The sequence below is a fragment of the Genypterus blacodes genome, unplaced genomic scaffold (genome assembly GCF_046128005.1).
Source record: "Genypterus blacodes isolate CSIRO-AG114 ecotype Tasmania unplaced genomic scaffold, CSIRO-AGI_Gbla_v1 ptg000017l_1, whole genome shotgun sequence".
NCBI classification, from domain to species: domain Eukaryota; kingdom Metazoa; phylum Chordata; class Actinopteri; order Ophidiiformes; family Ophidiidae; genus Genypterus; species Genypterus blacodes.
The window spans coordinates 3,567,414-3,595,000 of record NW_027466831.1 but is presented as its reverse complement, the minus strand read 5'-3'; the positions used below and the strand labels follow the sequence as shown (position 1 = coordinate 3,595,000).

At 43.6% G+C, this 27,587-nt stretch overlaps 1 protein-coding gene across 5 annotated transcripts in view; it reads right to left on the bottom strand.

Moving 5' to 3' along the window:
- The window catches only part of tox2 (TOX high mobility group box family member 2), a 90,523-nt gene that overhangs the window by 47,420 nt on the left and 15,516 nt on the right, over nucleotides 1-27,587 (bottom strand). For all 5 annotated transcript variants that reach the window (XM_076141145.1, XM_076141147.1, XM_076141146.1 and 2 more), the window contains exon 2: nucleotides 2,381-2,473. In XM_076141145.1, coding sequence (XP_075997260.1) covers nucleotides 2,381-2,473 — 93 coding nt within the window. The remainder of the gene's footprint in view (nucleotides 1-2,380; nucleotides 2,474-27,587) is intronic.

Here is a 27,587-nt window from a genome sequence, read left to right as displayed (position 1 = left end):
TAACTGCCTGACATCCCTGCTGAATTGTTATTTATTGTACAGAACCCAACTGAGAGGTACAGTACATGTGTACATGTGATGTAAAGACGCAGCACATACAACCCGGCATTAACTAATCCATGCTATCTGCAGGATTTCACATTAGCCCATAGAATAGAAATAATAGCTACAGCCTTATTTTGAGTAGATATTTGAAGTCAGTAATAACCCAAACCCCTCCCACTTCATGTGCAAAACTCCACTCAAAATAACATCAATACGGGACACGGGGGGGGGGGGGGGGAGCTCCCCAAAATTAACTGTAGGCATTTAAAGCTATAAAAGTCTTTGAGAGAAAGAAGAGGAAGGTAGTGGGGGCAGAGCTGGTGGTTAAGGGTTGGAGGGGGGAGGGGGGGAGGGGGGCACGGCACCTTGACAGGAAACACAGAGGTGAGGAACAGGAGTTGGATGAGGTTAGTTTGACAGAGAGAAAAGTGTGAACGCTTGCATGCGTCAGGGTGTGTGTGTATGTGTGTGTTTGTTAGTGCGGAAGTGCCAAGCCTACTTTTTAACTGAACTGAGGCTGGTGGTGGTGGGGGTGGTGCAGGGAGGGAGGGGTCAGAGATAGAGATCAGGGGAAAAAATAAAAGGAGTACGCAGGGGAAGGAAGGGGGGAGTATGGGTGGGGTGGGGTGGGGTGGGGGGGTGGGGGGTGGGGGGGGGGGGGGGGGGGGGGAGGAGGGGGGAGGTTGGTTAGCAGGGACCTACTGCACCTTGACACAGCGAGCACCCGATAAGTGCGATGGAAAAAAATGTCTGGTTTCCTCCTGCATGTTAAGTGGCTTATATGTTCTCCTCCTGCGTGCCGCCTGTAGCTACTGTACTGAGGCTACACCCAGGTAATAACACACAAAAGAAACGACAGCAAAACCAAAGAGGGAGCAGGGAACAGCACGTATCTCCCTTTTGTGTTGCGCTCTGCATATTTTTTTTCTTCTTCTTCTTCGTGCGTTCGACGATGAAATCTTCCGTTGCTAAATCACACGGACGATTTAAGCGATTTCCAACACGCCTCTCATCATTTTATCTCCAACTTCTACATGGAGATTCAAGATGCTGAGTTTAATTTGCCCAACGGAAGATCAGATGAAAGTGGATATATATCTTGACTACCGCGCACGTGGCCTGACAAGGAACTCATTCCCGTGATTTGTAAGTGGTTCTCTCCGCAGAATGGCATTAACAATATTCACTTTAGATAACGTATGATTCCAGGCCCCGGGAGAGGCTGGGTTTCTTAGAAATGCTTTGTTAGCACTCTCCCCCTTGATAAATGATTTAGGACATGTGGCCCGAGACATCAATACAATCTCTGTTGTAATTAAAAAAAGGTGCTCACCAACAATATTACAACAGCTTTCACTTTGTCTGTCTCACTCTCTCTCCCTCCCTCTCTTTTTCTCCCTCTCTCCCTCTCTCCCTCTCTCCCTCTCTCTCTCTCTCACCTCCCATTTCATTCACTGAGCCCTGAAGCACTGAGGCGATAATTCAAGAAGCACTTGCTTGGAGTGAAACATGAAAAAGGGAGACATTAAATTAAATTCTCTCTTTTCCCTCTATTGTTCTTTCATTTTCCCTCCTTTGTTACGTTAATGCGTTAAAGAAAGGCAAGCCAGATCGTAATTATGATTTTCACATCCTAATAGATTTCTTTTTGCTTTTCTTTTTTTTGGAATGAAGGTTTCACAAACAAAGTCAATTTACTGTTGCGGCACTTTGTCAAAGTCACAATACTTCCACTGCGCCGTCTAAACTTCAATAGATCGAAACTGTTCTCTTCCTTCCTACAAGCCTTTACTGTCACGATACAGAAAACAATCACCCAAATATTTCACGTTTTGACACTTGTTATATACATCAACCCTCTCCATTTATGTAAAAATAAATCTAACCCAGACACAGCTTTTCCAGGAAGCCACAGGGGAACAAACACACTGCAATGTATGTAAAGCTACCTGGATAACAATACAGAGCTATACTAGTTGCCTTGTGGTTGTAAGCGACGGCTTGGACATCCAACCTGGGCCTGTGAGGTCAAAGGTGAAGAGCGAGCGTGGGTGGAGATATATGGAGTAATAAAGGAGGGGGAAGGAGAGGTGTAATGTAAAGCTGTGATGAAGCTGTAATGAAGGTCTTTAGGTTGGAGAGCTCGTGATTATTCAAGTCCAAGTATTGGCGGTCGTCTTTGCTGATTGGACTGGGGGGTTGTGTGGGCGTGGGTTGGTGTGTGTGTGTGTGGGGGGGGGGGGGGGGGGGGGGGCTTGTGGGAACAGGTGTAAGACCAAAGGGGTGAGAGAGCAAGGGTGAAGGGGGAGGAAGGGTTGGGAGAGATGTGTCTTACCCCAGTAGAGGGCAGTCTCTTGCCATCAGGGGTTGGGCGCATGGGCAAGGAACTGTAGAGCCTCACACCTCTGTCTGTAGCCACATATCTGCTCTGGAAGGTGAGAGAGACACACAGAGAGAAGTTATTGTTTAAGTTCTTCCTTGTGCACACGTTCCACTACTTTCAGCAGACGCCAAACCACATATGAGAAGATTTTGTCTGCAGCTTTGTTAGTTTTCAGGTTTTCAACAAAGTCAGAAAGCCTGCACGCTTAGTAAGAGTGAGAAAAAGTCTCAAACTAATCTATGGTGACCTACAGTATAGTGCCTGCTCTCCTTTTAATCAGTCGTGTCTTTCATTCATCCCTCACTCACAGGTACTCGGTGCCTCGGTTTCTATTCAACAGTGAAAATTAATCAAATTAGATGCGTATTGCCTATCTGGTGTTTATGAAGTAAATGAATTGCGAGTGAATAATGTGAACCCGTGAAAGCCTTTTTACAAGCTACTACACAGGCTGCTTACAAATGCTGCTGCTGCTGTGTTTTGTTGTAAACAAGAGGATAACAACTATTTTATATTTGTAAATGAGGGCGGAGGGCAGGCTGTAATGTAAAGCCTTTTAATGGCTTTGCCACACTTGATCCATACAGCATCCTAATGAGGCGGTGATGTGATTACCGAGGGAGAAAAGTACAGTGTAGCATATAACATAATAATTATTGCATTTCCTCTCCTTTTCTTGACCTCTTTTAGTTCTCTTTACTCTCTCTCCCTCCCTCTTTATTTCAACCTCCATGCAACACACACACACACACACACACACACACACACACACACACACATATACAACCTCACACACACTAAGACACATACAGTCGACATGTGCAAACACAGAGACGCAAATACATTCAAGGACAGGGCTTCAGATTGCTATGCAGTGAGATATATCTTTACTATATTTAACAACGCAGTGAGAAAACATCCCTGAACCAACCAAAAGTGGCCCTGCTGCTCATGTCTGGTCTGTCACGTGTTGTAGGCACACAGAGCAGAGTAGAGCAGAACAGAGCTTCAGTTTTTATAGTGGAACTGCCATAAACACACCTTAGAGATTGTGTTTATGGGTTTAAGTACATAGTGATTACCAAGCAGTGACGCTCACAAGCCACATATGCAAAAGCTCACGCAAACACTCCATACAGAGCACATACAGTATGGAGGAAATTGCAGACTCAAAGATTGCGACTCTTAGCGTAAGCAGTGTTCTAAGCAGAGCAGGGCAGAGTATGCTGATGTGAAGGGCTTATCACTGTATACAGAGCAGGCTATCCCCCCCCCCCATCCCCGAGGCAGGGTGGGAATATCTGCTGTGTAAGGCTTTAACTTCCTTCGCTCATTATTAAAGGTGAAGACAGATGAGCGCACAGCGGTGGTCACTTTGTTGCTACGCTTCACACGTGATGACAGCACGTTTCTCCTTCACAACTGTCCGCTAACGTGATACATCCTCGAGACAAGACAGAGGATCTGCCGTACAGTGAGTCTGCGTCTCAATGGAGAGCGCTTGTTCAGTGGCCTTGTTAGGGTTGTCCGCCAACATCGCATCCAAACAAATGCCTCACAGAATAGCTGCTTTAGCCGGAAAAGTAGCCACCGTAAGTGAATGTTTGATATTTCTCCAGTGTGCCAGGCTAATCTGGCCCTGTGGCATGCCATTACGGGGCTAATAACAGCTGTCTGCAGCCTGGAGGGGACACAAGCAGCCCTGGCTGCGCTAACTGGCCCTGACAGACTCATTAGGAGCGCTGGCACCCAGAACAGCACCGGCAAAAAGTCCTCACATTTTCTCACCGGCTCACAACAGTTTGAGTGTAAGCGGCATTGTTCTTTACACTTGTCCCCCTGACGACGCTCTCGCTAGTTTCTAGTCCACACTTCACACACTCTCACCCTTGTCACCTCTCTTTCACTTTCTGGCTTGGCTCTAAGTGATCCTTCCAGTTAATGTTGCCAGTGAACCGTCTCTGCTCCACACCGTATTGGGTCAAACCTCTTAGTCTTTCTTTTAATCCCTCTATTTCTGACCAAAAAAGTGCATTTGGTACAGTACACACTCAATTGTTATCTCTTCATATGGGGCCCTACAACATATGGAGTCCAACCTCTTAGTCTTTCTTTTAATCCATCTATGTCTGACTAAAATGGTGCATTTGGTACAGTACTCACTCTTATATTATCTCTTCTCTATGGAAACTAAAAGAAATTACCTAGAAACCAAAAACATGGTGACTCTGTAACTCACACACAGTTTGTAAGTAACTTTGGTGTGCAGCCACAGGAAGATGCTGCACCACACCAGGAAGAGGCTGCCATCCTCTGAACTGTGTATCTGTAGCGGGGCCTGTGCGAGGGACTTCCCCAGGCAGACAGCAAAGCAAACACTGTCCTGTTGTTTGGCAGGGCCCAGCAGGCAGACAATAAACACAGACAGCCAATGTGGTCCTAAGATTATGGACACATTAACAATGGGGGGAGGGTGCAAGTCGGGGTGTGATATGTTTCTCGCCCAACTCAGGCCAATGTGATAAACTTTTCACACAGTGTATTTGTGTGAGTGTGACTGTGAGGGAGTAAGTGTGTTGATTTAACTTAAAGAGAATCTCTCGGCGGAGTGAGATCACTTCAACCTGTGTGTGATACTATTTTTTTAATAATTTTCCACAATTAAGAGTAATTTTTCCTCATTGTGGTGCAATTCTGGTGTCTTTATTGTGAATTGTTTCCAGATAGTCATTTTACAACATGAATGGCTGATGCTGCATGATTCAAACTTCATCGAGAGATTTAAGCTCCCAGAGGTTATTTATGAAAATATATTCATTTTTTTTCTCTGGTTGGGAATCTACAGCCTCTTTAATCGCTGTGTGCACTGCAATACATCTGCTCATTACATATGCACATCAATACTGCCTTAACCTTTTTATAGGCCAGAGAGCTGCACTGTAAAGCCAAAGGCACAGCTGTTGGGTTTGGTTACCTGTAATGTTAGCTGTTGCATGTTATATTATTTACGCAGATCTGGACTTAATGGAGCACATGTGTGTCTGTACCCCACATTCTTCCCAGATTAGCTGAAAGGCTTGAATAAATTGAACTCCACCAATGAGAGGAATGCAAGGCCCAGACAGGCTTATGGGGAAACCCTATCACTCATCTGAGATACATACCACTTACATGTACAAACACACACATGGTGATGCATACACCTAAACATTCAAATACACCACAAATATACTCACACATACTGAATATGTGAGTCAGTGTCTCGTATTGTATGTGCAGTATGCACCAAAGAGCTCACTGAACAATGCACACACACTGAATGAAGATCAATATTACTCTCCTTCCAAATGGCCATTCGATCCCTTTAGTGCTGATCTTCATGAAGACATTTCCACTGATAGAACATATTATAACATCAATTCCATTACATAAACATATTACATAATATCAGACGTGTTCTAAGCCGTGCTGGTCGAACAGTCAATAACAGAGGATGAATCACTTTTTCAGTGGTGTATGCACAGTTTGTCTGAGAGCACATGTGTTACATTGGTTTGTAAGTAGAATTGCAATGAATCAATTTCCTTTTTAAATTTTTCGCTCAGGGTGATATTGCTTAATTTGACAGTAGCTGTGTCAGGTATAGTTTCAGCCGTGCTCTGCATGAAATTTGTAGGATACAAATAATTTTAGATTACTTAACAAAACAGTTGGGTGTACTTATACTGTATTTGCTACTGAATCAAGAGTTTTATTCCCTTTGAATGAATGTGATTCCCTATGAAACATTTTTATGAATCCAGGGGTTTTCCTTTATAGTGAATACAATGATGGCTGCTAAAAACAAGAAATAACTTTCACCCTTGATGCAATGCCGGCCTCCAACCAGCAGATAAAAGAAGCTCAATTCTTGCTCAAGGAGAGACTAAACGTGCTGCCAGTAAACCTGTTGTCCATTTTGGTTTTCTACTTGAGGTTAATACACACAAATACCAATAAAACCATGTGTAAAAGTGTAATGAATGCTCACCAACAAAACTGTAGAATTAGTGACATAAATTACCTCCTTATATGATAGTAACTAACTAGCAGCTATGCTAGGCTACCTGCCCATATCACAAACAGGTCAGAAAGCCAAGATGGCAGACAACTGATTCTGTCACCTGTAAGGGACTAAATATGACTATAAAGGGCTTAAATTTGTTGCAGAGGAAAGATTATCAGACTTGTGAGGTTGATATACCTTTAGAAAGTTGTAGTAGAGAATTTCAACCTGTTAAAAATGTACTAGAGTAGTGCTAACACAAACAGCTATACTAGGCTAAGGGGGCAGATTAGACATCGGTTATTCATTGTCACCAATTATCCAGGTGACAACTTATGATTCCAGTTTATGGAAGGAGAAAAGAAGGAGGACGTCCTTGGGTGTTTGCCTCCAAAGACACATTTCTCAGCCAGGAAAAAACCCTAGAAACATAAAACCTTTTTCACAATGTCCCTGCCACTTAGCTTCGTCTTGTAACCTAGACCTTCAAGATGTGCTCACTCTCGGATACACAAATGTGTTTATTCAGATGAACTCTGTTGTGAGAGGAATATTGTATTTCAATAAACTATTTCAGGCATCAGTGTCATCTTGCGAATCAATAACAAGCATCAAGCAACAGAAGGGAATATTGTGTTTGTTTCGTTGTTGTCTTAGATATTTGGTCTGGTTGTTGGTGAGTATAAGGAGAATGTTGAGTGTTTGCTTGTAAGATGACCATAACAGGAAACTACTGTATATAGCGGGTAGAGATGATCTGCTTAGATCTAATTCAACTTTCCTTTAGGGAAGTTAAATTCACAGCATAAATTGAGATGCACACGGCCATAAATTTGACTGCATTTATCTTCATTGCTCCCAGTTATATGCAATGAGAAACACAAGTCCCGGTGTGTGTGTGTGTGTATGTATGTGTGTGTGTGTGTGTGTGTGAAGTGTGAAAGAGATGTCAACCTAAGCAGCTCCACTATAACCGGGACATGAACCCAGAGGCTACCTGCCTGCAGGCACCGCTGACACTCAAACTACTGATCACACCTTTGGGAATAACTGGCCGACCCCTGTGTTTCAGCCGACGCTATTTATAGACCAATACAGGTTTTCCACTGACTCCTTCACCCCTCCTCACCCCCTCCCAACATGTGTGTGAGATGCTCGTGTTTGCACTTGGACTGTGGGAACAATTTATAGTCGCCTGCATAATTCAAATGTAATTTCACACAGCTGTTGTTATCTCATCTTCTGAGCGTTGATATGTATATTATGTAGCATACTCGCTCTTAGTTCTTTGTTTATGCTGGGATGATTGTCAAACGCAAATTGCAATTCCTTTCTTTCTCGCCCTCTTTTTCTCTGTCACGCTAGCCGCCAATCTGTACACATTTTTCCATATCTTTCTTTTACTCCTTTCTTCTTGCCTCTCAGTTTGGAATTCTCCTGAAATTTCAAGAACTGAGCAGGATGGGTTTATAGTGCTAATATGCTGCAAGAAAAGTAAGACTATTTGGTTTTACCATAGTTGGTTTACATTGAGTAGATGAGTAAAAGTGGAAAGAAAGAGAGTGATCGTCAGCATGTTCACGTTTGTCTTCAGAATCTACTTCAATATGAGCAATTTTCTCCGGTGTGATGTTTCATTTGTTCAAGGATAATGTGAGTTTCCATCGCCATGGCAAAATGCTAAATCTAACCGCTCTTGCCTTGACCTTAGCCTTTCTAACAACAGCTGAATGTTTGCGTTAGACTTTCTCAGAAACTAATAACACAGTGCTGCTTTCTTCATTATTCCGCCAAAAAGGACGTTGCACATTTACTTGGTGGATCCTCTTCGACTCCGTTTCACGTTCAGGTGATTGGGAAAGATTGATGGGAAATTCAACAGCTCTGTCTGAACTGTACCAAAAATAAAAATGCTAAACTGTTTCATGTTATATGGAAGGAAAAGTAATCAAGCCTTGCCAACAGGTGGTTGTAAGAGACAAGCAGTCAGTTGATGAGTTATGTCTTTTTCTATTTACTTCAAAGCTGGTTCTGTAAATATGCCTGCTTATATGCAACAAAGGCCCGCACAAACAGCACGCCAAGGACAACATGTACAGGTGGAACTGATGGAACTTTGCTCGCTCCCCTTTCTGTCATTCTCTCTCCTTCTCGCTATACACACACACAAACAAACACAAACACACACACACACACACACACACACACTTTGTACTGTATTTGACACAAAAGCAAGGGAGACGGAGCAAAGTGCAGTCGGTGCCCTTGCACTTCCTGACACAGGAGGGGAAAGAAAAAGACACTTGTCATTTTCATCTATTTTCCCCAGAAGCCTTCATCTTTTTGTGTGAAGGAGTTTGCTGATGACAAAACGACAAAATGTCACGACAATAAAACTTACAAGCCGGCAATAACTCGCAAACAGAGCTGACCTCACTAGCGTGTTACAAGTTCGAGAGAGAAGCTTTTCGGAACACAAAAATGTTTGTGGGTGTGCGCGTTATTTTCTGTGTGAGGTGCACGGAAGAAGCAAAGATTACTTCAATGCTAATGTCGTACTGAATTCCTCATCTGACTTGATGTAGGATGTTTAGAATACGATTCACTTTCTTCAAGCTAGAATGAGCAAATAGATGTTTTTTGACATTGACATCTGATGATTAGGCTACAAAATGCGCAAAAATTTATTAAAAACACCTCGTGCACATTTCCTCAAGTCAGCAAGTACACACTTCACTGCTCGATGCTTTAATGCTTTGCTAATTACCAGTTAGATGAAGTTTAGATGAATATTTTACATATATTTCAATATCTTTTCAAGATCTGGGCCAGAGAGAGAGAGCAAGAGAGAGAGGGAGAGAGAGAGAAACAGAGAGAGAGAAGCTTCTTACAAATGAAAGAGGGTGAGAAAGACGAAGAGAGAAAGAGGAAGGAAGAGAAACAGGGAGAGATGGAGAGATAAAGATATGGAGTGAGAGAGTTAGTTGAGAGTTGATATGCTGACTACAGGCAGTTGATTTGGTTTCAGAGAGCATTGTTACGCTGCTTTGAATTAATGCCTCCCAAAGAGTCCAATTGTGATTCTTGGGCTGTGCTGACAGAATATTTGACAGCCCAGGGTGAGCTGCTGATCTCAGCCGAATCCTCTGTACTCTGTGTGTGTGTGTGTGTTTCACAAGCTACACATTTACACACCCACACACACGTTTCAATATGTGTGATGTACAGTTGAAACACCCACATGAATATGTGCACGCACGCATGCACACACAGACACAACATGAAGAACCAACAGATGAATCAAAAACTAAATGACTGTTAAGGACCAACTGAGCACTAAGGAAGAAGACTCGCACACATGCACAAACACACACACACACACACACACACACACACACACACACACACACAAAGAGAGAGAGGGAACTTGAGTATACAAACGACCCTGCACATTCACTTAAGCAAAAAGAAACAGTTTGACCACAGGAGCTGAAATGTCATTAGGCTTCTTGCTTTGGTGTTTCTTTTCTTTCCTCCTCCCTGCTGGGAACATGTTGTCCCTCTGCACTGCTGCATAAATACTAACAGACAATCGCAGCGCTTCATGATAAACATGTCCCTGCTCTGTTTTATTATGAAGGAAAAGAGAGAGAGAAAAATAGAGCTGCATCCAAAGAAACGTGCTGCACGGCACATTTGACATTTGGAGGGTAGCACGTCACACTTCCACTCCACACCTTCATACACTCCACATGCATTACTGTAATTTATCGGGTTAATCTCTCAAAAACAGACACATTTCATTAGTTAAATTGACTCTTTCCTGCACCCATCATGCTAGTCTTTAATCCTGTTTTCCAAAATTCTGCACCAATGGAAAAAATTACTGTATGACTGAGTGCAAATTAATATTTAACACGGACAGAAATGAGCCGGTGTTTGCCAAACAGTTTAAGTATATAAGTGAGTTACATAAGACTGTAATCTCTTAGTGCGCCTTTCACACGTTTTGAATGTGACTTGTTGTGAGATAAGTGAAATGACACAGCGTGGCAGATGATTCAAAGCTAGATTTAATGTTTAGTCGTCTGCCGCTCCCCCACGTGAACCTGTCATCTGGCTAATTCACAAACGACACACAGATACCTCTCATATCAAAGTCACGTTTCGCTGTTTTCACAAGTTAATCATTGATTTCCTGTTTTTGTTGGAAACGAAATTCAATGTGTTTTGAGAAGCTTGCCCGGAGGATGACATAATCAACATGTTCACATGCGTCAGTTACTGCGGTGATAATCTGAAACGATTGAAGAAGAGGGAGGCTGGGGATTCACAACGAGCTAAGAGTATAATTACAATGCAGATGTTGACTTCAGTGGATGGACACTTCTGCTTCTCCACCTTCTACTTCTCTCTCTCTTTCTCTTTCTCTCCCTTCCTCCCTCCTTTATCCCTTCACAGCAGCTCTCTACCTTCCTCTCTCTGCTTCCACATCTCTCTTCTCCATCTTGAGTGCTGTGCCGTACCCTAATTAGAAATTCCCCCTCCGACCAACCGAAATTGAATTGACCGTCATTTGCATAATGATAGCTCACCGAGCTGACGGCCGATTTACCATGAGATGAAATGTAGCAATCACTTAAGAGAGTGACCAAGAGGGAGCTGTGTGTGTGTGTGTGTGTGTGTGTGTGTGTGTGTGTGTGTGTGTGTGTGTGTGTGTGTGTGTGTGTGTGGGCGGAGAGAGAGACGGAAAAGAGAGAGAAGGAGGGAGGTTAGAAACGGGAAAAAATCTGAAAGGTATTTAGGTTATTGTCTCATATTGTGATATTGCTGGAAGGAAAGCTGTGCTCTCAATATGACAGCAGCTGGACACAAGGACGGTTAAGGACATTAATGCAACACGCTCCTCTTGTCAAAGCAAACAGGTCTGTTTTAGCCTTGAATTATCGTAGAATAATCACAGAGCTACAATTCCGTCAAGCTGCTTTTACTTTCCTACTTGTGATCTGATTCAGGCTCTTTCACTCGAAGGTCATTCAAATCGAGTCCCATTCGAGAGACTTTTCCGACTGTCCATTGCAGTAAAAACTTGGCAGCAAAATATGGGACCAAGATCAAGAGACCATTTTCTGTGTGTTTTTTTTTGTCCAGTGTCCAAAAGTTGTTGTTTCTTTTTTTGGCTTCTCTCACAGTCACTTACACGGTCATTATCAGCAATGCATTGAACAACTCAACAATAAGTTCACAACTGGCAACTCATCCAGAAGAAATGAGCAAGCTGGCCAAAAAAAATGGAAAAAGTCCAAAACTTTCTGGTGAATAAATGAACTCAAAAAAAAAACTAAAGCTACAAACTTTAACCTATAACTCATGTACATGGTTCCCCTGCACTCTGTTCATTATATGAGAAGCAAGTTTTGGTACTAGACATTTAGCAGGTTAGAACTTTTTCTTACTGCATATCAAAGTAATACTTATTTGAAAGCATTCAACTTCTCAATTTTAAATTTTACATCCAGTCTACAGGATCATTAATAATTTTTTGTCTGTGAGTTTGGAATAATCCATGTGAGGCAGGCAACCATCTTTAAGTTTGTAATGTAAACAATGTTAAGAACTCACAGAAAACACTTTATTATGATAACAATTTTGTCATTTCATTTAAAATATTTTTTTTTTGGGGGTATTTATTAGAATGTGTTTTACTTCCAAGGCTCATACATTTGAATTAAAATAAAATGTTACAAGAAACCTTTGTAGGGCCCCTAAAGTGCTATGGCCCTGATCTGACCGTCACTTAACACCTGTTTGCATGATCGACAGCTACTAAGCACGACTGCGGTTTACTGCAAATATTCATGAGTGATCTCAGCTCTTATTCTCTGCTCCTGTGGGGCCCATGAAGTCGATTCGTGGAAATCCTCATAAGTCTTTGTTTTGGTGATGTAACGAAACATTGCTGCGTAGTGAGAAATGGCCATACTGGAGTCTCATACACGGAGGTCAAAAATGCCAAATTCATTGCGTTTTGTTTGTGTGTTATGATAGAGGAAACGTAGCCTCTGAAGGGCCGTATTATTCACGGCGGTGAGAGGGTTTAAGCAAAGTGGTGTAGAGGTCATATTTGTTTCTTGTAGTCAAAGTGACACGGTGAGCTATCAGGTTGGAAGCTCTGCCCAGAGTCTGATAAGGCCACTGTTTATTGTCTAACTTCCACTCTCTAACCTGAGGAACCTCAGATTCTCACACAAGGTACTTTCCACTACTTAGCCATTACCTCAGTGTGCATGTGTGCGCGTGTGTGTGCGTGTGCGTGTGTGGTCTATGGTTTCCATCACAAGTCCTGACCTAATTAAAAAAGTCCTGTCAGTGCTCAATAACTGACAGATCATCAGAAAGCAAAAGCAAACCACACACGCACACACGCTCGCACACAAATCCAAGCACAAATAGACACAGAGTCACACTCACACACACACATCGCTCAACAGTGAAATCGTTTATTCAATTTTTCAATCTCCTCTTCCCTACATAAGTGATCGGTGATCACGTCGCATCTTAATGTCGGCCGGCCCAGACAGGAGGGAGTTAAGTCCCTTATCTCTGCTCCCCAGAAGAAATTCCTACTAGAGGCCTCGCTCTGCTGGCTTCCTGCCTTCTTGCCCAATGCCCTATTTTTACTCATCAGGGCTCTAGAATACCAGGGCAGCTTTTTCCTTGTCACTAACATATTTCCTGCCATTCTCACTCTGACATTTCTCCCCTCTGTACGCTTCACTCAAATCCCCCCCGCCCTCCCCCCATCCACCCCTTGATGGGTCGCAACCTTTCAGTCAGGGCCGTTCATATTTTAATGTACCTGCTGATGCCTGAGCCGCCGCCAGCTTGTCTGCCGTTGCCATGCCGCTTGGCCTTTTTTTCGGTGTTCACGGGAGCTTTAACGTCAGCTTTAACGTGGGGGTTCGTTTTGAGATTTTTTTTCTTGAGAACGCAGCCAGAAAAAGAAATCTGGTCCACTCTGTCCTCCTCTGGCTGCCTGTGAGGACTCAACCATAAACCCATAGAGGCCTTAAACTCTGATACAGTATATAGACTCAGGCTATACATGACTTGTGCAGCACCACAGCTGTTAAGCCAGCGGTTTAGCTCACAAACTCATTTGTCTATTTTCTGTTGGTTTAAACACTATCTACAGTAACGATACAGCCATTGTCCCTTAAGGTGTTGTTGGAACTACATGTGATTGTGTAAATGAAGATAATGAAGGAGGTCGACATTTTATTAAACAACAATGGCAACAAAGATGACTCATGTCGCATTAAACCTTTTTTTCTAATTGTCACAGTCCCTGAGGCGCTGACATTGACACAAGTTGACATTGTACAATTTGTACAGGTTGTGTTTTCTCCCATGTTGGGTTTTCTGTCTGTATGTTTCTCAGCACCATAACTACAAATGTTACAAACGGAATTTCATGAAACTCGGAGGGCAACTTGGACACGATCCAGAAACGAACCCATTTTGGCACCAATCGGTCTGATCAGTAACCACTTTCACACTTTTGTAGACTTTAACTTTTGAACCTTTTGTCGTATGATTAAAATCTTTTTTCCTCTATTACTTTAGTCTGTACACACACATCCACGTTTTATCTTATCTGTTTTTTGCTAATACTTGCTTGTTGTTTTGATGTAATTGGCTGCCAAAGCTGAGTGGGCGTGTCTCATTCTTCAAAACGTTCTGTATCACAAAGATTAATGAGTCTACTTTAACTGACCAGGTTATGGTTACTGAGAATTTTCATTTTAAGAGGCAATATAGAGCCAACTCTCATACTTCAGCGCTGTGTTGTTACACTCTAACCCAGAGGAATCCATGTTTTTGGTGAGCATGAACTGGGGTTAAACATTTAGCTGTGAGCATTTCGGGATCAGCCAGAGTGTAGAGGCTTAACATAAACACTCCTCTCCTCTTGCAATACTTGGGAGTCACTGATACTGAATATGCAGTTGGAGAATTCAAAGTTAGAGGCATAAGAAGGATGAATGGCAGCTCGACGAATGTCTAGGGAGACATGATATCAATGGCTGGCTGTTTTAGTGCAGCTTCAATCCAATTCATGCAAGTCCGTGGTCTAAATGCAGGTGGATCGATGCTGGTTGAAAACACTAATGGCACATAAAGGGAGTACACTTTGCCAATGTGTGTCTTCCCTGCCCGGGCCTGATTACTCCTATACTATTAATGGAATGCAGCACTCCGTCAAGAACATTCAGACAGCTACAGGTGAAAAACAGGGCCAGGGTCTAAATTTCCAAGGCCGATTCTCTTACAAAACGGTGGCGTTGTCATTCTGAGATGAGAGCTTTTTGTTTCTCGTTTGTAAAAGAAAACGAACGTTCTGACGTTCACTCTGATGAGCAAGATATGATAAACCCCAAGACAGTGGACACCTGTGCTTGAATCACACAATCTATTGTATTGCATTTTGTCCCTTTGCTGGGTACATTTATGAATATCAATATTATTTCCTAGCCTGGAGGTAAATGGTATTGAATGACTGCCAGGCTGCTGGAGGGGAGACTGCTCAGCTGACTAAAAGAGCCATTCTCTGTTTTATCTCTCAATCAGCATTCATGTGTGTGTGTGTGTGAGTGTGCGTCCGAATGCCATCCTACCAGTGTGTATTGGTGCATGGGTGAGTTTCATTTTGAAGGAGAACAGAAGTAGCAGAACTAGAGTTTGCTGCACCACTAGGCCATGTGAGAAAGAGTTCACGAGATGCAGGCAAATACAGACGATCTTCAGCAGGATGGAAAGACTGTAATCAAACCATAAATCAGAAATCACTGAACTGCCATCCGCTCACCCGCCCCCTCCCATCTCTTTCTCTCTCCTTCTTTTCCTCTCCCCGTGCTCTCCGCAGAGCTCCCCATATAGCACTGATATGCTACATATAGTCATGCATACTGCTCTTGGAGAGGGTGAATTTCAGATCAATGAAAAATGCATTTTCTCCATATCAAAGGTATCACAAGAGTAAAAACAAATCCCAATACTCTTAACAGATCAATAAGGTTCATCTCTTTAAAAGCAGATTCTTGCTGCATCTGAAGTGCAGTGTGTTATAAAACACCCACATGTGTCAAAACGAGCTGTTCAGACTAGTCTGCATTCAACACTTATACACAGATATTTGATATTTGTGATTTGAATGCGTGTGACTTCACACTGCTGCATGGGATTCTCTGACTACTCACAAACATGTGGGTATTTATCAGGCCATGACTTTCATAGTGAGCCACCTGGTGTGTGCTGTAATATCAGGAGAACAGTGGGGTCATTGTGAGGGAGCTGTGTGATATTGAGGAGACTGACCCATTTAGAGCCCAGCCACTGAGCTGACAAGCCTCTGTTATGTCTAGGACATCTGGAAGGCCTGAACTGCTCACTCTCTTCTTTTCCAAAGAGGAAAAGACATCTGACATGGTTAGGGAAATTTCACTCTCTCACCTATAGATCCTACTCAGGAAGTAAGAATCTTTTACAGCGTGCTGAATGAATCCAGACTCTAGCCAAAGCTGAGGAGATCATCTGCAGTGATTTGAGGAAACACTAGGCTACAGGTGCAGCTCGGTGTTCTCTTGTAAGGACTGCTCGGCAGGAGATCAAGGGAAAAAGTTCTGTCTTATCATTTAAATGAGGATAACTAACCTCGGTAGCTGCTGAAAAAGGGACCTTGCATATCCACCCCTCAACTGTAAAAGCAACTGGAGCAGCTTTAAGACTGATTTCAAAGACCTCATTTTTGTCATTGAAGTATCACGCACGAGGCTGTCAACATGACTACCATTTTGCCAATAAAAGTACATTGTTGTGAGTTAAATGAACGAATACATGAATGCATAATGAGAGGCCAGAATGAGCCAGGGAAAGCACACTGAATCCCCTGAGGGAAAGGATTAAGTACTAAGAAAAGATGAGGATGCAATTCATAATAACTCTGGGAATGAAAAAGTTCTCTCTTTCCTTCAAAATTGTGGTTGAACTGGAGACATAGAAACTCCATGTTTTCAGTGGCTTGCTTTGGCAGCAAGATGAGATTTTCAAAAGATCTGTGTACTCTCCCTGTGTGCTTCCTATTCATTACTACAATTCATAATACTGTTTATTCAGTCAGAAACGCAAGAGGAACCCAAGGATTCCATCTACATCTAAGTAGCCATGGACTGATTCATTTTGTATGGAGACTCAATTGGCTGCACTGGAATACTATTTTCCGTGTAATGAAATCAGCCCCTAAAAAAAAAATATGTAACTCGGCATTTGATTTAGAGAAAAATTAGCGTTTTTAATCACAGTACATTACTTTAATAACTCAATAAATCTATGGCAGCTGGAGCATCAGAGGATGTTGTCACAGCCACTTAGTTCTGCATTTGCAACTAATATGGCCTGATGAGAATCAGCCGCAGAGAGAAAACAGGGAGGGGAGAAAAATCCAACACAGAGAGAGACGGAGGCGTAAACATGGCAGGTGAGGAACCAAACGGGGCAAAGGAGAAGTATCAGTGCAGGCTTTGGCGCACCTCATCCAGCCATTAAGTCTAAATCCTCAATTAGCTCACCTGTCACCTTGCTCCCGTACACGGGACTTGCCTCCTTGTGTTCTTTTGTTGCCCGGATTGTTCGTGCAGCTTAGTGATAGCAGCTGCCAAATACACTAAACAAATACGCTTAATCTCATTTAGCTGAAAGGGGGAAGCCCAAAAACAGGAAGCTTCTGCAGTAAATGCGGCGCAAAACTCTAAACGACTCCACCTTAATCAGAGTTAATGAAGACCTGAGCCTGAGCAGAAACATTTGACATTTAATAGATGAATAGATAATTATAATTCAAACTGAGTGAGGAGCTCTACCAAACCAAATTAAGCTACTTAGTATGTTTACAAGCAAGCTGTGCTCCTATTTTGTCGGTACTGCCATTAAACCATGAATGTGGTTGAGATGTACGCATACGCATAATCTAGGTCAGTTACTCAGAGTATGCTGATTTAAATCTGATCATGGCATTTCCAAGACATAAAAAAAATGTATCTCTCACCTTAATCAAATAATCAAAGCTCTGTCTTTTCTCACTCTGAAGCATTTGTTCTGTTTTCCTAGCAACAACGCAGAGAAGCAAGAGTTGAAACCTTACATTGCATTGTAATCGCTAAATCTGGGTTCACGCGCACGAACACATCCGGCGCCAGGCAGCAAGGCCACGTCATCACAAAAACAAAGTCCTAATCCTTATTGAGATGTGAGTTTACATCCGACGTGAGCAGAAGAGGCACATGAAAGCGCGGTGGCACACATTCAGCGGCCTGGAGGTGTGTTGGCATGTGGCTGTGCCCGCTCGCTCTATCTCAGCAGCCCCATTGAGGGGACAGAGGGGCCTCCGTTCCACTGATATGCAGCATTTTGATTCACTTAGCAGGCTTTGTCATGTGCATTTTGGATTAGGCCTCTGACTAAAAACCAGCCATGCAGCACGAGCACACACACACACACACACACACACTCAAGCAGACACAAACACCAGCATGCGGTCTTTGTATACAGAATGCGCAGAAACCAACAAACCACCATTAGCACAACAACAGCAGACCCCAACAGTCTGCTTTATCATGTCAGCACCTTATTCTGCGGCTCGGGCCTTAGTCCACTTCGCAAAATTGCAACGGTATAATGATGGCATTACATAGTCCCATATACAATGAGCTCTCTGGAGTCGAGCAGCAACATAGTGGACTTGCAGTGTCTTCTTCTATGGACTGCACTAAAATAGCAGTGGAAGAGTCTAAGTTGATTTGACAGGACATGAACAGGGAAAAGCTATTATAACGCCGGGCCGGGGTGATTTTATAAGAGTGGCTCGCTCGGGCAGCCTGATCCATTTGCAGATCACGCAATGGTGGATGAGAGGCAGGCCGGATTTTGATAATGCTCCACAATAAACGCACAACTTTACAGCTCACATTTCTCTCCCTCCTTCCCTCTCACTCTCCTCCTCTCTCTCTCTCTCTCTCTCTCTCTCTCTCTCTCTCTCTCTCTCTCGTAACACTACATTGGCGTTGTTATGTTTAGCAATCGCCGCTATTATTCGGGTGAAATGCCTCGGAATGGTTGAAGTAAAACCACGAGGCGTCTCCGCAAATGTAAACAGTAAAAATCCAACAATGTCTCTGATCTCTGTTGTTGTGTGGCTGTAACTGTTATGAGGTCATTGGCAGAAGAGGAAGATCAGTTTGTACTTTGCAAGGGCATAACATCCGCAAATGTCAATTCCTAGTAGTGTTTATCTGGGTGGGTGGAGGTGTTATCTGTCTGTCTGCCTGCCTGCCTGTCTGCCTGTCCGTCCGTCCGTCCGTCCATGTATCTATCTATCTATCTATCTATCTATCTATCTATCAGTGGCTTTTTTTCAAATACTGTAGAGAAATTGAAACGTCCCCACTTGCATGTGAAAGTAAAGCTAACTCACACTGCAGTCATACCTTTGCACATTCCTTAAGCTCTTTACTTTCTGCAGTGGCCTCCATGCTGAATCCACCTTCTAATGTGTGTGTTGGGGGGCAGGGGGGTACAATTATTTCCACATTAGAGAGAAAAGGAAGGGCTGTGTGTGTCGTGCTTACTGTAACATGTTTTATCCTGAAAGGCAGTATGCAGGGTTTTATTTGGCCGACGGACGGAGCAGCGAGCTGGAATATCTCCTAGACTGAGACCAACAACTGTGGTTTACATGTGACTATATATATAAACATTATTACAAAGTGTGTGTTTCTGTTCCGTGGCCTCGTGGATTCTGATATGGCACAGGCGGTGAAATGGCAGAGGAGCCAATTTGCAGTTTATAACTCAACCACACATCAATAATAGAAAAAAATAGATTACAGTAAATCCATGGTTCAAAAGCTGCATACCTTTGAAATGTCAAAGGGGAAACCACAACGGATAACTCATCTCAAAACTCATTTCAACTGCACAATGCAAGCTGTATTACAAATATTCAACAGCCTGCTGTTCCCTCCAGGTATTTTTCAGCAAAACACTCTATACATTTTCATTTGAGATGAGAAGAAAGGAATGCATTTTTTTTCTCTCACTGGCAAGCAGCCAAACCAATTTAATTACATTCCAAATGGATGCAGTCTCCACATAGCAACCAGCTCGTGTTGTATTTCTCCAAACTTCAACAACCTCCTTGACTTTCTCTGAGTAATTGAAATCTTCCACTATTCCACCCTCATCATTATGCGGAGCAGCAGAAAGTACAACAAACCAAACCAGAGGAACAGGGCGATCTGGCTCACACAAGGAGCTGCTTTAGCCAATTTGTAACTTCATCAGCGCGACCTGATTCACTTTCTCTGAAGTCAATTAAAAGAATATTAGATGGCGTGTACCTAGAAAGAGCTCACGCCCGCCTCTCTGCCAAACAGCTGGTGATTACTGCTGACTGTGACGGCAAAATCCTGTCAGACTCTGATGAGAGGTCAACATTTCTCATTGCGGACTTATTATTTCCAGCCTCGGGCAATTATTGTGATGCAGAAAGAACAATTTGATATTTATCATAATGCAGTGCCTCTGCATCTGAATGATATCCGACATTAACAACAACAACAAGTCTTTGGCACAGAGATGATACGTTTTAGTAGTTTAAGCAGTATTACAGTAATTAAAGTTGAATATAACCCTTGACAATTTGGATAAAACACTCTCATTTAAATATATCTATATCCATCATTATTTGGACAGTGAATACATTTCCATTTTGATGTTTCAGTCCTTGATGGAATGTCAAAAGATTTACTGGCAAGATTTCCAGACTATTTTTTAACTGCTAAAACAAACTATTTCAGAAAGGTCCTGCTGCCTTTCCAGAGGGTAATTATGGGATGGCAGGCAAATAAATCAGACATTCAGACTGGCAGCAGTGTGGATGCTGAGTGAACTTTGACCCAGAATAAGGCACTGGGGTAAAATGCTACCAGGCACAAGATGTTGCATTTATTTCTGAAAGTGCTAATTACAGAGTCGGGTGCATTAAATAGTGGGGCAAAATACATCATATAATGTGATATTTCTCAAATTTGATAATTATCACAGTTAACAGTGTGTACCTTCCACACACACACACACACACACACACACACACACTGAGCCTGTCTGAGAGCCCAGCCACATGCCAAAGCTTTTTGTGTCAAAGAGTAAATGAAAGCAGGAGTGGCAGTAAGGCTGTTTGCACAGTGACTACACTCAGTTTCAGCTGCACCAACACATCACACGCCAATCAACCTACCGAGTGTAAAACAGCCGGAGCAGCTACTGTAGAGCCGCCATCAACATCCACGCCGCGCAAACTACGAGTAAACATTCAGCACAAAAAAATCAAGCACTCAGTGTCTGTGTCAATTTGAAAAAAAAAGAAAAAGAAATACAGCTGGAAATATAAAAACACTTTCACACTCATGTGCATGGAAGGGGAGAGGATTGTTAAAGTTCCACATTTCTTCAGTAAAATTGTGTTCTTTGACGCTTTTATATTGGGTCACTGTAAAAAAAAAAATGACAAGGTTCACACACACAAACACACGCACACACACACACACACACACAATGGTGTTCCTGTGAAGTGCAGGAAAGTGGCCATGAAAATATTATGAACAAAGCCCCAAAGTGCCAGAGGTGGTTTACTAGGAAAAAAAAAAGGGCCTGGAGGGACTGTGGGTTCACAGTGATATGGAGTCACACACACACACTCACACACACACACACAGACACACACACTTGGCACACAGACACATGGCACCGAACTAATGCTGGATGGCTCACGACTCCTGTCCTCCTGGTGGAAAAAAGCAAACCCAGAAACAAAAGCATGTAAATGCATATTCAAACAACGGCATAATTTGTGACGTAAAAACAGAAAAAAGTCCACAGCGTCTATGTGAATACGTGTGACAACGTATGAATTGTACTCATTTAAAGAAGCAGCAACGCCTATAGTGATAACGAGAACTACACAAGGAAACTGAACGTGTGAAACCCAAAGTGTGAAATACAGTAAACAACGCTGCTATACACCAGCAACATGCGATACAGGATTAATACTTAATACTACACTGATACTGTACAACTACTGTAGTGGGAAGGCTGCTGGTGTACAACACAGGAGTATCTACTGTATGTGTGTGTGTTTATTTATGCAAGTGTGGACATGCTTGCATCTGGGTGTGCGTGTGTGTCTGTGTATGTGTGTGTGTGTACTCAGTGGGCCCATGGTCTCTTGAGTGTGGACCTGAACACAGAGGGAACCAGCCATCTCCAGTTGTGTTTGCACAGGACATGCCTCAGGAAGCTCAGACAACTGCCCGTGTTTGCCCAGGCTCGCAAAAACCTCTCTGAATACACCCGACAGCTGCATTCTTCCAACGCCGCACACTCACTACACCGGCGCGGCCTTCCCTTTAAATACATCTATCCTATGGAATCTGTCTCCATCTATCAGAGGGAACACCCATCGGTTTTTGCCCGGTGACACCTATCTGGCGTATCGTCCCGCTCGCCTACAGGTGACTCTCCCACCTGCTGATACAGAATAGATATGAGTGTCAATCGAGTGCTTAATGTGTCAAAACCTTCCTCGCACACTGACCTGTCAAAAGAGAGCTAAAAATCCCCCCCCCCCCCCCCGACTCTCCCCTCCCTAGTGTTTCATTTCCTGCCCGAAGAGTAAACGGCTGTCTCACACCATTTTGGGGCCGTGCCTTTAAGACGCAAAAAAAAACAACCTGGCGATACTGCAACAACACGGGCTGTAACGTTCGCGCCCGGGCCGAAATGAAGAAGCAAATCGGTGCATGAACTGCGAGCTCTTTTGCCGAGTGGCGAGTGTGAGAGTGGGAGATGATGAGCTCCGTCTGTGCTTATTTGAAATGTTGATCTGGTTTTCTCGTTCGATGATTAGGCTAATTTATGTACCAAAGCCTGCTTTACACAAATCTGCCAAGGCCAATAACTGCACTCCTAATCTCCAGCATCCAGTATAATCACTTTGTGGTGGGCGCTATTTGTTTATGAATGAAATGAAGCAATTACCCTAATGAAGATCGGCTTTCTTGCAAGGGGGGCGGCGGGGCAATTGCGGTGTTTCATCACGGGGGAAATGTTTTGTCCTTTTCGCGTTTCGTGTTGGCATGCTGCTACCTTAATCACAAAACAATAGGTACAACGCAAATTGTTGTGATGTGAAAATTAAAGACAAGCAGTTCACAATAGGGATGCCAGAACTGCTGCTGAAAAAAAAAAGAAAGAGACTGAGCAGCACATTTCCTGACCTATACAGTTGAAACCACATGCAAGGGGAAGATGCTAAATGTCAGCAACAACAATACATTTGGTGCAGCGAAGATGTAAGGCTGCACAATACAAGGTCAAAGGGAAAACTGTCTGTGGTTTGTTGTTATGATGCCAAAAAGAGAGCCGACTACACAGCGGCACCGAAGGTTATATACCGACATTATGTTTAGCTTCACTAAAGCACGTCGCTGCTTCTCTCTTTGGCGCATGCACGGCTGTATCCATTTTACAGTAAAGAAGACCACATTCAGGAGACATTACCAGGAGGGGGCTGTGTGTGTTTCATACTGGTGTGCTGATAGAAAAGAAAATGAATCTGCTTTAAAATGCTACTGCAGCAGTGTGAAATTGCAGTCACGATTGCTTTCTCATCACCAGGCAGAGCGTAGAAACGGTTAAATAAACTGCACAAAGCAGATGCCTCTCTCTCGCTCTCTCTCTCTCTCTCTCTCTCTCTCTCTCTCTCTCTCTCTCTCTCTCTCTCTTGCCCTCTCTCATTCTTCAGTGAAATCCATCAATCAGCATTTCATGCAGTTTGGGTTTGAACCACACCAAATGCACTAAAACAATAAACGTCTGTCTTTCAAGTCTCTATCTGGACTGGAACACATCTGGTGGCAAGGCTCATTTTGGTTTCCACATCGCTGAGTGACATTACAGACTCAATGGCGAGCTGAAAAATAAAATACTCCTTTAAAAAAGAAAAAAAAAAGAGAAAAAAAATCTCCCCATTTTCCCTCCACCTACATTTCTCTCTCTCTCTCTACACACACACACACACACACACACCTCCTCCCCCCGCCGCACTAACCAGCTAACCTCTTAAACGCTGCTCCACCACCCCATCCCCCAACCAATCAAGAACAGAATATAAAACAGCACAAGGAAACTGGGCTACGGGTGGAGGGGAGGGGAGGACAGACAGACAGACAGACAGATAAGCAGACAGACAGACAGACTGACAGTGTGGCAGTCAGGCTGCTGCTACCGACCGACCGAGGAGCCAGAGGCCTCCGGGGGTGAGGACAGTTTTAAACACCCTGGCCTACTGCACTCCTTTAACACAAGCAGAGGCGACAAAACACACAAACACAAACACACTTGCACACACACACACACCCACGTGGTGCCAGGAGTCCCGGCCTGGCTGTAGCGCTAATTAGGGTTAAAGTGATTTAACGAGGGGGGCAGGAGATCAGCCTGCTTCCATTCACAATCAATGTCCGCCTCAGAATCTCCCTGACACCTTTGTGACGGCGAGCACAGTCTCAACCCCCCTCCTCTCCCCTCCCCTCCCCTCGGACGCAACTTTGGCGATTTCTTGTGATAAACTGACCGGCGCTGTGACGGTGGCGTAGGATTATTTCTGATAGCGGCAGTAGATCAAAAACTATATTGGGAAGAGCTTAAAAAATGCACTGTCACGACTGAATCCTTGGCAGTTAATATAATCAATCACGGACATAAATAGCCTGTTTCTATGGACCTAGGTGATTAAGTAGCTAACCAGGCAGGATAAACTATACTATCTATTTCCAGCCATGGATGACTTACGACCCTCCTAACACCTCCTAGTAGCACTGAGTCATGTCTAGTCGCGATTATGAAGTACACAGAGCAGTGGGAGTGCTGCAGAGACTTGTTGAGGCTTTGTCTGTCACCTTCACTATCCTGTAGGTTAAACTGAAGCCCGTAGTGGCAAATCCCTGAGCTCTTAACTCTTACGGACAGCGCCGGACCCCTCGCCTGATCTCTACACAGCCAACTGCTTTATAGCGAGCCCGCCGTGAAATCCAGTGTAAAGGCAGCTGAGGAGAGAAGAAGTATGGGCGATGCGAGCGGCGCACGAGCGATATCATTTAGTTTGTAAGTGTAGGGGCGACGAACATACAGCAGGAGAAGGAGTCTGATTACTGTGCGTACTGACAGATGTGACAGATGTGGATGCACCGATTCATTTATGGCACCAGCGTGAAGTTTGCCTACACAAACAAACATTGATTCCCGAATTCATACCTCCTGTTCAACTGAAAAACAAATCCGATACCATTCTCTTGTGATTTACGCAACCGACGCAAGGAAACCAAGAAAAAACAAACTAAGTGTAGCTTTTCCCGCCGTGCTGCAACTGTAAAAGGTGTAACAAATGTGCAGAACCCAGTCTTAAGCCCCCCGACGCTGCTCCAGAGAATAACAGTGGAGCTACTTATCATTAACTCAAAGACACAATCAGCCCCGGGCGATCCGGCTTCCCTGCGTAACCTTTTGACATTGCTGCTGGGAAGGTAAATGAGACAAGACGTTAGGCGCTGAGCGAGAGGGAGAGAGAGAGGGAGAGGGAGGGAGAGGGAGAAAGAGAGATTAGCACTAGCAAATAGTTTCACCAAAAAATCCCCTAACAAAGTACAACCAAATGTTTTTAAAACTACCTGTTCATGCCACAACTTCCAATCCTCCATTATTTGCTCTGATTTCATGGATGCCCGGCCTCTGGTGTGTTTGTCCTGCGGGGTGTGCGTGATGTGAGCCATGCATGGGTTAACGTTTTTTTCCCAGTGAGAATGGTTGGGATATTGCAAATCGGACTGGCCAGTCAGCAGAATGTTATGAATGGGCACAATGAAAAACCCCAAGTCCACACTGTGGACCCAAGAATGCTTGCCTCCATGTAATTAACTTCTCTGTGTGTACAGAACCAGGCACTGCTGGAATAGCTGCTCTCTTCCCCCCCCCTGTTTCTATTAAGGTCATGTTTTGAAGAGAGAGGGAGAAAAAGAAACATTCTGAGAATTCAATGCCGAGCATTTTTTTCTTTTTACGTCGCCCCCCCCACCCCCTCCACACTTTTTGAAACGTCCCGTGTCTAATACGCTGATTTGGAACGGCGGATAGAAATGGAATGGAACCCCCTTGAAAAGAGGGATGTACGAATTGTGCGGCGGAAAAAAAACAAAACAAATAAAAACACACACACACACACACACACACAGGCCTCATCTGTGTGTGAACAGATGTCAGCTGCTATTAATTTCTGTCGTGTAGCGATGTACAATAAAGCTTTACAAGGTGTAATCATACGGGGGAAAATGGGATAAATGTGCAAATTAGTGTTGTTATTTTCAAATGCATTTCATAGATTTTTGCCTTAAGGGGTAACAGCAATTAAGTTTACACTGCACCCCCCCCACACACACACACACACAAATAGACTTCAACACACACTCCTCCACCAAATATTGAAACACAGCAGCACACTAATGCTTTGATTGAGATGTTATCCTCAGACGTATCTGCACAAACTGCACGGATCAATAAAATGTTTGATCTGCACTGTGGTGAGGAGAGAGAGAAGAAAAAAAAAGCTCAGAAGAAGAAGAAGGCAGCTCGGCGTATAAATATAACATACAGTAACTTGGAACGGCGTGTAGCTATGCGAAGAATAACATCTGCAAACCATTGGATTATAAAGCTACAGTATAACTACAGTATAATTACACTACAGCCTCTTTTTCTTTTTGCGCAGTGCTGTTAGAGGGAAGAGGGATGAGGAGAAAGTGGAGCAGCTACAGTAATCTATCCAACTTCATTTGAGCGGAGTGATTCTGCCTGCGGGTATGCACAAGTCATAATACATTTGACAAATAGTCTCCCGCTAAAACAGGCATTTGCAAAGAAGTGGCCTTCAGCGCTGGTATACACAGCTGAGTGTACGCTGAACAAACAAGCCTCCCACTCATCAAGGAGCGATACAGCCCGGGCTTCAAAAAGATTAGGAGAAAAATCTTGGGCGAAAGTAAAGATGACTCACGGTGATTGTGCAAGTGCAGGACAATGTAAGCTAGCGTGGAGTTGGAGGAGATCACAGGGCCGTGGGGTTCAACGCCGCCGCGCGAATCGACGCTCTTCTCCCTCTTGTTTTTTCCTGTGCATTCTTCTGTAATGTTGATGTACCGGTTGTCTTGTCAAGTGATTTCAGGCGGATATGTACTGAGGCCCTATGGTGCTCCTGCTACTGCACAGCGTTCTCATCCTTCACATGCTGCTTCTGCGTTTGGAATAAAGAAACGGAGCGTGAAGCCTGAGAGAAGTTACTAAAAAGGCCCCGGTTGTCATACGCGATATACTGTTAATCTTTGATTTGGAATTGCAGGAAAAACCACAGGCTCCATTTAAAGGTGACGTGGATTCACAGATTTCGTTATGGCGACACATTCTGTCAGCGTGATCCATTTTCCTGGCATGCATCAATCAATCAAGGGCTGGGATCAGTCACAATGTGGCCAATCAGCCCAAACCAGTTTCAGCTTACACATTCTTTGCGTTCTTCAATTATTAACCCCTTCAGGTAGGCACACATGTTACACGTTTATGGCACAGCACCATAACAATTTGACCCACACACACAAGCGCGCAAACACCAGCGAATCGTCGTCACAGAGACACAAAGAAGAGTTGCACTGTGGGATAGATGTGCTTGCATTTAAACCACGAGCACAGGAAGTGGAGGGCTTTTATATATATGGACTGCCTCACTTAGTATGAGGCTCACTTCCTTTTAATACCATACACTAATGCATAATCAGGCTACAGACTTTCTCACAGGCCGCCTGCACTCTTCCACGCTTTAAGTAACGATGATTGCAAATCAGCACCTTCAGGGAACTTCGCCTGTGAGGGGCGGGGAGATCTGAGCCGGGTCAA